Here is an 11,821-nt window from a genome sequence, read left to right on the forward strand (position 1 = left end):
ATATTATTTTCTGCTAAGAAATAGGGATTTGCGTTTTGATAATTAAATTAAAAAAATCGAAGAATATTTTTTTCGACTAATGAACGTGGATTTTTAAAGAATATTTTTTCGACCAATAAACTTGGAATTTTAAACAATATTTTTCGACCAATAAACTTGGAATTTTAAACAATATTTTTCGACCAATAAACGTGGATTTTTAAAGAATATTTTTTTTCGACCAATAAACGTGGATTTTTAAAGAATATATTTTTCGACCAATAAACGTGGATTTTTAAAGAATATTTTTTCGACCAATAAACGTGGATTTTTAAAGAATATTTTTTCGACCAATAAACGTGGATTTTTAACGAATATTTTTTCGACCAATAAATGTGGATTTTTAAAGAATATTTTTTTTCGACCAATAAATGTGGATTTTTAGAGAATAATTTTTTTTCGACCAATAAACGTGGATTTTTAAAGAATACTTTTTTCGACCAATAAACGTGGATTTTTAAAGAATATTTTTTTTGACCAATAAACGTGGATTTTTAAAGAATATTTTTTTCGACCAATAAACGTGGATTTTTAAAGAATATTTTTTTCGACCAATAAACGTGGATTTTTAAAGAATATTTTTTTCGACCAATAAACGTGGATTTTTAAAGAATATTTTTTTCGACCAATAAACGTGGATTTTTAAAGAATATTTTTTTCGACCAATAAACGTGGATTTTTAAAGAATATTTTTTTCGACCAATAAACGTGGATTTTTAAAGAATATTTTTTTCGACCAATAAACGTGGATTTTTAAAGAATATTTTTTTCGACCAATAAACGTGGATTTTTAAAGAATATTTTTTTCGACCAATAAACGTGGATTTTTAAAGAATATTTTTTTCGACCAATAAACGTGGATTTTTAAAGAATATTTTTTTTGACCAATAAACGTGGATTTTTAAAGAATATTTTTTTCGACCAATAAACGTGGATTTTTAAAGAATATTTTTTTCGACCAATAAACGTGGATTTTTAAAGAATATTTTTTTTGACCAATAAACGTGGATTTTTAAAGAATATTTTTTTCGACCAATAAACGTGGATTTTTAAAGAATATTCTTTTTGACCAATAAACGTGGATTTTTAAAGAATATTTTTCGACCAATAAACGAGGATTTTTAAAGAATATTTTTTTCGACCAATCAACTTGAATTTAAAAAAATATATATTTTCAAAGGACCAGAAACAATGTGGACTTTAAAAAAATATTTTTTCAAAGGACCAGAACCAACGTGAATTTTTTAAAGAATATTTTTTCGAAGGATTTTTTAAAGAATATTTTTTCAAAGGACCAGAAACAACGTGGAATTTTTAAAGAATATTTTTTCAAAGGTCCTGTTTCGGTTCGATTTTTTAAAGAATATTTTTTCAAAGGCCCTGTTTTTGTTGGATTTTTTAAAGAATATTTTTTCAAAGGTCCCGTTTCTGTTGGATTTTTTAAAGAATATTTTTTCAAAGGTCCTGTTTCTGTTGGATTTTTTAAAGAATTTTTTTTCAAATGTCCTGTTTCTGTTGGATTTTTTAAAGAATATTTTTTCAAAGGTCCTGTTTCTGTTGGATTTTTTAAACAACGTGTATTTTTTAAAGAATATTTTTAAAGGACCAGAAACAACGTGGAATTTTTAAAGAATATTTTTTCAAAGGACCTGTTTCGGTTCGATTTTTTAAAGAATATTTTTTCAAAGGTCCTGTTTTTGTTGGATTTTTTAAAGAATATTTTTTCAAAGGTCCCGTTTCTGTTGGATTTTTTAAAGAATATTTTTTCAAAGGTCCTGTTTTTGTTGGATTTTTTAAAGAATATTTTTTCAAAGGTCCCGTTTCTGTTGGATTTTTTAAAGAATATTTTTTTCAAAGGTCCTGTTTCTGTTGGATTTTTTAAAGAATTTTTTTTCAAATGTCCTGTTTCTGTTGGATTTTTTAAAGAATATTTTTTCAAAGGTCCTGTTTCTGTTGGATTTTTTAAAGAATATTTTTTCAAAGGTCCTGTTTTTGTTGGATTTTTTAAAGAATATTTTTTCAAAGGTCCTGTTTCTGTAGGATTTTTTAAAGAATATTTTTTCAAAGGTCCCGTTTCTGTTGGATTTTTTAAAGAATATTTTTTCAAAGGTCCTGTTTCTGTTGGATTTTTTAAAGAATTTTTTTTCAAATGTCCTGTTTCTGTTGGATTTTTTAAAGAATATTTTTTTCAAAGTTCCTGTTTCTGTTGGATTTTTTTAAAGAATATTTTTTCAAAGGTCCTGTTTTTGTTGGATTTTTTAAAGAATATTTTTTCAAAGGTCCTGTTTCTGTTGGATTTTTTAAAGAATATTTTTTCAAAGGTCCTGTTTCTGTTGGATTTTTTAAAGAATATTTCTTCATAGGTCCTGTTTCTGTTGGATTTTTTAAAGAATATTTTTTCAAAGCACTAGAAACAACATGGATTTCTTTAAAGAATAATTTTTCAAGGGCCATAATTCGTGCCAAAGTTGACCAATTCGGACAAATCTAAACTTATTCTAAAAATTTGATGATATTTCCGACATTTTTTACTTTTATTCAATAAAATTTTAAAATAAAAAATTAAATGTAAAAAATGTAGATTCTTCTAATCGTAAATAAAACACCTCCAACAAATTCTATTAATATTTTGCATTGTATTTTGTTTTATTTTTCTTCTTGCTCATATCTTTTGTAATATTTGTATATATTCTTGTAATGTTTATGGCTTAATAAATACACACCAAAAAAATATGCATTTAAGTTCATTTGTTTTTTTTTTTTTTAATTTAATAAATTTTCAATTGCCACTTCAGTTTTTTTCTATACGTTTGGTTATTAAATGTTGATAGTAGTAAAGGAGGGGGCCCAATTGGCCCCTCTCCAAAATTCACAACAACGGTGCGTGCAATTCTAACGACATGATATAAACAAGTGCAAAAACACCCACAAAAAAGCGGCAGGAGGAGTTGAGGAAAATTATGTCACAAAAATATTAGCACTTTAGAGTAAGATTTGATTTTTTTTTTAATATTTATCTAAAAAGAAATGTATGTTTGTGATGTTTGTTTTAAACTAATATCATTATTTACGAGGCCTTACATTGTTGCTGTTGTTATGAGTAGTAGTTGTTGTTGTTTTTTATTTGCAAATGGCAGTTGATGGTTGAAATTTTTGGGAAAAATGGAAATCTCTTTGTTGTAGTAGTTTACATTTATGATTTATTTTATTTTATTTTGTTTTCTGCTTTTTAGATCGAATTGTATTCCATGATAACAATGTTTTATGTTTACTTAGCTATTTGTAACACCCATTATTTATTAACTTTTAAGTTAAACTTTGTTTTATATTCTTCTGAGTAGTGTAGAGAGTGTGTGGTTGTTGAATTCTAGTTCGATAAGAATTTGAGTAGTTGTTTCATTCTGGGTTTTTGTTTTTATTTTGTGTTTAACTACATACAACTTTTCGCTTGGCGTAGCATTAAATCCTAGGCTAATTCTAAACGTTTCATTTCCTTAAACAATTCCTTGCCCATTTGAGCGGGACTCCTGGTGACAATGACGCCGGCCTTTTCCAAAGCCTTGATTTTGTCACCGGCACCACCCTTACCGCCTGAGATTATGGCACCAGCGTGACCCATTCTACGGCCGGGAGGAGCAGAGAGACCAGCAATGAAGGACACCACCGGCTTGGCTTTGATACCCTTGAAAAAAATTTAAACAAAACATTAAAGAAATCTTAAAACTTCAAATTTCATTCCGTTTAACTCACAGTATTGTATTGTGACAAATAGGCAGCAGCATTTTCTTCGGCCACACCACCAATTTCACCAATCAAAATAATACCCTTGGTGTCGGGGTCCTTGAGGAAGATCTCCAAGCAATCAATGAAATCGGTACCGTTGAAGGGATCACCACCAATGCCAACGCACAGGGTTTGGCCCAAACCAACTTCGGTGGTCTGATTGACAGCCTCATAAGTCAAGGTGCCGGATCTAGAGACAACACCGATCTTGCCGCGCTTGTGAATGTGACCGGGCATAATGCCAATTTTGCACTGCAAAAAGAAAAGAGAAATAATGCAATGTTAATTGTTGTTGTTTTGTTTTTCTTGTTGTTAATGAAAAATTGTTGTTTGTTGCCAAACACTAGGGTATAGATGAAGATTGAATAATAGTTTTTCAAAAGCAGCTACACGCAAAAAGGGGGAAAGACAGAATCCTAAACAGACAAATAATATAATTTTCAAATGAATTTGGGAACAAAATATGGAAAAAGTTACATGAAATAATAAAAATTAGAGTTGATTAGAACTGGATTTGATTTGGGAGAGAGAAATCAACCAAGTGAAAAAAGTAAAAATGTAGTTAAGTTCGGCCGGTTTGAATTTTTTTTACCAATTTCAAAATTTTATGTATGTCCAAATCGGCCCTAAAATTTGCCAATTTCCGCTTTAAGGGGCCGAAAACTACAATATTCCGAAAATCTGAAAGTTCCGCCATATGAAGTCTATACTAAAAAGTGGGCCTACATTGCAAAATTTTTGGCGAGGAGTTAAACTACATTTTAAGAAAACTAAATGGAAATTTTTGGCTGGTTGGGGGGCCCGAAACCTCCTAAATGCCGAAAATCAGGGGATATCGTTATATGGGGCTATAAAAAATTAAGGTCTACAATAAATACTTTTCGATGGGTTCACATTACCCACTAAGTAATCAAAAAGTCGAATTACAGTAAATTAGTTTGGAATTTTAGCCGAAATTTCCAAAATTTTTAAATATTCAGGGGTATAAATATAGGGAGTCAGCAAGATAAATTGGTTCTAGATAGAAAAAATTTTGGGAGGAGTTAAACTACCTTTAAAAAAAACTAAATTAAATTTTTTGGCTGGTTTGGGAGTCGAAACCTTTGAATTTAGTGTCGAAACTTTTGAATTGAGGGGCGAACCTTTTAAATGCCGAAAATCATAGGTTGTAGTGTGGGGCTAAAAAATGGGTCTACAAAAAAAAAAAAAACATTTCGATGGGGTCAAACTACCCACTGAGTAATCGAAAAGTCGAATTACAGAAAATTTGTTTGGAATTTAATCCAAAATTAGAAATATTCAGAGGTACCGTCATATGGGGCCTGTACCAAAAAGAGGACCTTCATTCAATTTTTTTGTGAGGAATTAATCTCCCCATAAAGAACGCGAATTATTAAATTATAGATGATTTGATCGGGAAATGGAACCGAAGCCTTCAAAATTCCGAAAATCAGGGGTATCGTTGGCTGAGGGTTGGGCTATACCAAAAAAGTTGATCCACATTGAATATTTTCTATGAGGATTTAAACTACCAACGGAAATGTCGAATTACAACTGTTCTTTTTTTTGGAAATCGGGCCAGAGAATCCTTCAAAATACCCGAAATCTGGAGGTACGGCTACAGAGAAAGCAAAATGCAAAAAGCTGATTTCGTGGAATACTGGGGCCGAAAAATTCAAACCACCGAATATCAGGAGATACCCTGGAATGGGGGCTATACCAAAAATTGGACTCACATTGACGGTTTTCTGTGAGGAGTAAAAGTACCCACTGACAAAACGAAACGTTCAATTACAGCTGATTTCGTAGAATATTGGGGACGAAAATCTCCAATTACCGAAAATCAGGAATAACCCTTAAATGGCGGCTATTTCAAAAAGAGGACGTATGTTGAATATTTTTCGCGAGGAGCTAAACTATCCAAAGAGAACCCGAAATGTTAAGTTACAGCCAATTCGGCATGAGAAAACCCTCTAACATACCGAAAATCAAGAGGTACCATTATATGGGATTAGACCCAAAAAGTGGACCAACATTACATATATTCTGCGAGGTTTAATCTACCCACAAATATCCTGAAATATCAAATTACACCTGATTCGGTTGGAAAATCTGTCCGAAACCTTCAAAATTACGAAGATCAAAAAAAAGTGGACCAATATTAATTATTTTCGTCAAGGAATTAATAAACCCACAAATAAATCGAAATGCTGATATACAGCTGAGTTGGTGGGAAATTGGGGGCGAAACCTTCAAAATACCGTGGTTCGGGACCAAAAAATTTGACCTATTTACAACATTTTTTACGTATAATTTTATTTAATTTCCTACTAAGAACCCAAAATATTAAATTAAAACTTATTCGGATAAATAATAAATTTTGAAAATATGGGGGTACTGTTATATGGAAAATTCGAACTAAAAATATCTTTTTGTGCGGGGACTTAAACGACCCACTGAGAAACTCAAATGTAAAATTAATGCTATTTTGGTTTTAAATTGGGGCCGAAATTTTCAAAAAACACTGTTTGTTATCTAGTGTGAGTTTCAAATACGAAATTTTAAACAAATCTGATAGAAAATGTAACAAAAATCATAAAAACGCCGAATATCAGGAGGTACGGTTATATGGGAGCTAAAGGAAAACACAGACCTATGAAGACAATATTCTGCTTGCGGAGTTATGCTACATGATGTAGGGCCCCCTCACAAACTACAAAAACCGAATTAAAAAAAAAAAGAAATAACTGCCGAAAAATAAAAAAAAAAACCGTCGTCCAAATAGCAAAACTTCGGATGGTTCGGTTGTATGGGAACTGTTGGAAAACTTGGACCTAAATAGAGACAATATTGTACTATAGTAGTAGTTACAAGGTCTAAATACCAAATTTGAACCAACTTCCCTGATGATAAATATGACCAATAGCATCAGAATACAGCATTTGGAAAGGACCATATCCCGCCACAGAACTTAGTACACATGATCTCTGAATGCCGAATTTTAAAAATTTAGCTTAAATCATCGAAATTTTGAATTTTGGGAGGTTCCGTTATGTGAAAGCCATACGAAAACGTGGGCCAATATAGCCTATTTTCAATACCAATCATCCTACATACAATGCAAACTATTATGCCGATCAAAATAAAAAAACTGATTACTCTCAAAGTGGCTTTTTGTTCAGTTAACCGATAATGGAATAATCGATAGCAAACATTGACTTGTGGTCAGTTAATCGTTGAAAAAATTAAAAAGCGAAGCTTCTGAGGGAACTTGAAACAATTTTCTGTGTTTTAAATACATAATTTTACTAATTGAAGATAAAATATTAAATGTTTATAATTTCTACAGAGTGAAATGGGCATGTTTGAACTTCAGTGAGTTATAAAATCATGATTTTTAGTGCATAAACTTGACCCTTGATTGTGGAGCAATTAACTGTTGCTTGGTAAGTAGTTAACAGTTTTTTTTCAATTGGGAGTTGTTAGCCGAATAAAGCGTTTATCAAATGGAGTGGTTCTTTATTGAGCCAAAAAAGATACGTGCTATTTTACAGAGAAATATACAGAAACCAATTTATAATTCATGTTTAATTAAAATCTGATGATATTTTTAAGCTGCAATGTTGCATAATTGCCTTTGAACTTGCCGTTAAGTGGGAATACTTAGAAATGCAAGACCGATTTTCAAAGCTCTACGGTTTCAAAGCTCAGAAAAGACGATGGCAAAATAGGATCTCATTGCTCTTTTTTTCTAATTCTAAATGGCCACAAATGATATGTTTAATGACTTTTAGTTTGAAGACCTAACTTATTAAGGGTAGATAGTCAAACTGCTTAGCGACAGCTCTCCACAGGAAAAAAAGCCAGAAAATCTAAAAAAAATCATTCTCTCTGGTTAAACTCCACATTGTTACTTCGTTGTGAATTGTCCCGCAACAGAAGAGATTTTAGATTTTTTAGGAATGTTGACCCTTTTGAAAATTTTCATTCTGAGATAAATACATTTTGTTTATATTGAAATTTTATCTCTATTTAACTGTAATCATATTTAGAATAAACCACCTGCACTAATAGTTTACCAGTTGGTCTATATTTAAATCCCACAACATCTATTTATTAAACAAACTTGTTTACGTGTGTATTATAATTCAAGTAATAAAAGATGCCACATCTGAGCCATATAAATGTGTAGCGGGTCAAAGTCCAAAATGTGTTATCAATTAGGTTTCCATATAAACAAACCTAATTGTTAGAGCTAATACCCATAACTAATTGATTCGAATCAATTGACTTTCATTTTGTGGTGGGAGAAAATTGTCTTAAAATAATTTTTTAAAAATTCTGTATCCAACTGAATTTGTTGTTTTTGACAAATTTTTGTTTGCTCTAAATAAATAAATGGAGCTTCGAAGTGATGAGTCATATGAGTGGCACCTAGCAGCAGTCAGCTGATGATTATCACGATTATGTTGAATACAGTATTTGCCGAAAAAACTTGTTTCGCATTGAAAACTGATGTCGTCATAAAATTTGTTTACGCATAGCGCATATTGATAAAGCGGGGGTAAAGTAAAACGAGAAAGATAAGAAAAGGGCATGGCAAAGTGGCGAAAATATAAGAAAATAAAATATACGTTTGTCACCAGACAACTTTGAAAAATCCTCCATAAATGTACGAAAATAATGATAATGACAAAATTTGAACTTTGACCATATTTGCAAAGGTCTTTCTTTCTCTTTCCCCTGTATGTGTTTGTTTGTTTAATGCTTGACTTGTTGCTGTTGATGAATATTATTTTTTTATACTTATAATACTTAAGTCAATATGAGCTTTAAATGATTATAAATAACAAACAATGTTATCAGTTTGAAAATTGATGGAAAATGCGTATGTATGTGTGTAGCACTTTCAAATTGCATTGAATTTTGTACTTTGTTTCTCATGGTTTACTTACTCTTTCGGGAGCAATGATACCGGGGCAATTGGGACCAACCAAACGAGATTTGTTTTGGGTCAACAAGGCGTGTTTAACACGCACCATATCGTGTTGGGGTACACCTTCAGTAATGCACACAATCAAGGGGATTTCAGCTTCCAAAGCTTCCATGATGGCAGCAGCAGCACCTGGTGGTGGTACATAGATAACGGTGGCATGAGGATCGGTAGCCTTCTTGGCTTCAGCTACCTGCAAAATGGGAAAAGAAATAGAAAACGTTAATATTTTTGGGTAAAAGTAGACTTAGAATTCAAAATAATATGGAGCTCAACTGATACTTTGGCGGGATTTAAATATAAAGTCGATTTGGGAACCCAACCATTTTGACTTAGTTTCGCAGAGAAAGTACCTTTGCGTCAAATAAAATAGACTGGATTATACACACGTATATATAATAGATTTGCCATAAGAATTAATTTGGACCAAATATGGGACCTTTTTAAGATTTAAATTTGTTGCGAGCTCTATTTTTCATCCTTTATAGACAAAAATTTATATAGAATTGGAGTCAATTTTTTTCTTTGATACCAAATCTTTAGGTTGTTGATGTCAACAGAAGAGCAGCTACTTATTCTTCAATATCTTTCAGTTCTCCTACAATAGGAAATCTTATAATTGGTGCATAATTTTCTGAAATTGAGAGGATATGTGTGTGGAATCAAAATTTTGAGCTCATTGATGTTAACATAAGAGCAGCTATTAATACCAGGTCATTTTAAGAGTCCTTTCTATGCCATAACTTTTTTAGAACTTCTCCTCCAAGATAACGTTATTTAAATCTTCTTTTCTCTAAGATATTATTAAAAATGGCCTTCTAATGGAACATATCATACGACTCTATAAATGGACATTCATGAGAAATTCACAAACTGTTATTAAAGTCGCTATATTGACTCATTTTCAAATTAAGGGATTTGACTTCAATCAAACATTTCATTCACATTTTAGGTCCTCGAATCTCTCTCTCTAACAAAATTCTTAAAAATACAAACAAAAAATTATTTTCATTTTTAAAAACTACATTTTACTTACACTGGCGAAAACGGGCAGGCCCAAATGGGTGGTACCGCCTTTCTTGGGTGAAATACCACCAACCAATTTGGTGCCGTATTCCAAGGCCTGTTGGCTGTGGAAGGTACCCTGTTTACCGGTAAAACCTTGGCAAATGACACGAGATTCACCGGTCAACATTAAGTTGGCACGTGTCTGATTGTATTGGGAGTTGTGGCGGACGGCGGCAACAAGTCCATCTGAAATAAAGGAAAGAAAAATTAAAATCTAAAAATATGTTTGAAAAACAACACACATCCCCCTTTCTCTGATCTGCTGATCACTCTCAGGGTAAAACAACAAATACACAAAAACTTTCAATTAGTTTGCTTCCCCACAAGCAAACAAAAAACCAACAACAACTATAGCAACATTACAAAAAAATTAACAAAAAATCACGGTCATTGGATATTTGACATTCCACTTGTTTTTTTTTTTGTTCGCTATTGTATCATATGCAAAGTATAGAGGCCCTGTAGAATCCAATGGATTTCCCCAAATTACTAACGCTTTCCACCAAATTTACACCTTGCCCACTTTTGCTTATCTTCCAATAATTATTTTTAATTTACTTTTAATTAGCCACCGGTTATGTTATCACAAATATTTCTCCTATGACGTTATATAATTTCTCTTGCCAAATTCATTGGAGATTTCATCTTTTTTTTCTTTATCATTTTCTATTCACTGTTACACTTACCGCGTACTTTGAGCAAAACTCTCGAGCTGGCAGCCATTATTTGTTTTGCAAAATGAGTTTTTTATATGGGCCCTTGGCTATTGTTTTTAAAAAAATATGCAAAAGTTATGCAAATTTTCTTTTCTACTCGTAAATTTCGCCTCTCTGCCTCGTTCGTCGTCAAATCGAACCAACTTTTTGCCACAAATGTCAAATTCGTTGGAGGTTAGAGATGAGCAAGTGGCTGTGAGAGAGAGAAAAAGAGTCGAGAAAACGGGTAACCGTTAGTTATCGATAAATGATGGCACATGATTAAAATAGTTGGTGGGAAGATATAACAATTATTTATTTTGATAATAAGTAAAGATTATTTAACCTTTTTATAACAAAAAGATGTATTAAAATATATTGAAGTAATTTATCAAATACTCTAAAAATAGAATACCGTTAAACCATAAATAAATGAAAAAACTGATTACTCTCAAAGTGGCTGTTTGTTCAGTTAACCGATAGTGGAATAATCGATAGCAAACATTGACTTGTAGTCAGTTAATCGTTGAAAAAATTAAAACGCGAAGCTTCTGAAGAAATTTTAAACAATTTTCTGTGTTTTAAATACATAATTTCACCAATTAAATATAAAATATTTAGCATTTTTTTTCCCAGAGTGAAATGGGTATTTGTGAACTTCTGTGTGTTAAAAAGCTTGATTATTAGTGCATAAACAAGACCCTTTCTTGGCAATTGTGAGTGGTTAGCCGAATAAAGCGTTCTTCAAATGGAGTGGTTCTTTATTGCGCCAAAAAAGGTAAGTGATATTTTACTGAGCAATATACAGAAACCAATTTATAATTCATGTTTAATTAAAAGCTGATGATATTTTTAAGCTGTAATGTTGCACAATTGCCTTTGAACTAGCCGTTAAGTGGGAATACCTAGAAATGCAAGACGGTATTGATGTATTTCAACACCCTCGACAACATGCTAACACAAAATAATGCCAAAAGAGGTGTACGTTTAATACCTTGCAGTACTAAGGGCAGTTGGAAGAGGTGCAGTCTCAAAATGTCCATGAATACATTATATACAAAAGGTACATTTCAACAAGAAATGGTGTTTTGAGAAGCTATTTCTATAAGAAATTATGCTCTTAAAGACCCTCATATCAGAAAGAGATGTACTTTTGATATCCCACAGCACTTGAGACATTAGGAGGAGGTGTAGTCTCAAAATGTCCATGAGTGAATTCTATATAAAAGCTTAATTTTGACAA

The 11,821-nt window shown here is 31.7% G+C and overlaps 2 protein-coding genes across 2 annotated transcripts in view; one reads left to right on the forward strand and one right to left on the reverse strand.

Annotated features, from left to right (window-relative positions):
• Positions 1 to 3,445: 3,445 nt before the first annotated feature.
• On the reverse strand, positions 3,446 to 10,766 carry LOC101888710 (succinate--CoA ligase [ADP/GDP-forming] subunit alpha, mitochondrial). Its single transcript, XM_005184897.4, has 5 exons — positions 10,570 to 10,766; positions 9,852 to 10,069; positions 8,778 to 9,008; positions 3,790 to 4,074; positions 3,446 to 3,721 (listed from the first exon to the last, which is right to left on the reverse strand). Exons 1-5 carry the CDS (start codon positions 10,604 to 10,606, stop codon positions 3,506 to 3,508), a joined length of 987 nt encoding a protein of 328 aa, XP_005184954.2. The 5' UTR covers positions 10,607 to 10,766; the 3' UTR covers positions 3,446 to 3,505.
• Positions 10,767 to 11,311: 545 nt separating this feature from the next.
• The window catches only part of LOC101888654 (calcium-binding protein E63-1), a 233,132-nt gene continuing 232,622 nt past the window's right edge, over positions 11,312 to 11,821 (forward strand). The window contains exon 1 of the mRNA XM_059132213.1: positions 11,312 to 11,356. Coding sequence (XP_058988196.1) covers positions 11,327 to 11,356 — 30 coding nt within the window. The 5' untranslated portion in view covers positions 11,312 to 11,326. The remainder of the gene's footprint in view (positions 11,357 to 11,821) is intronic.

The sequence above is a fragment of the Musca domestica genome, unplaced genomic scaffold (genome assembly GCF_030504385.1).
Source record: "Musca domestica strain aabys unplaced genomic scaffold, Musca_domestica.polishedcontigs.V.1.1 115, whole genome shotgun sequence".
In the NCBI taxonomy this organism is placed as follows: domain Eukaryota; kingdom Metazoa; phylum Arthropoda; class Insecta; order Diptera; family Muscidae; genus Musca; species Musca domestica.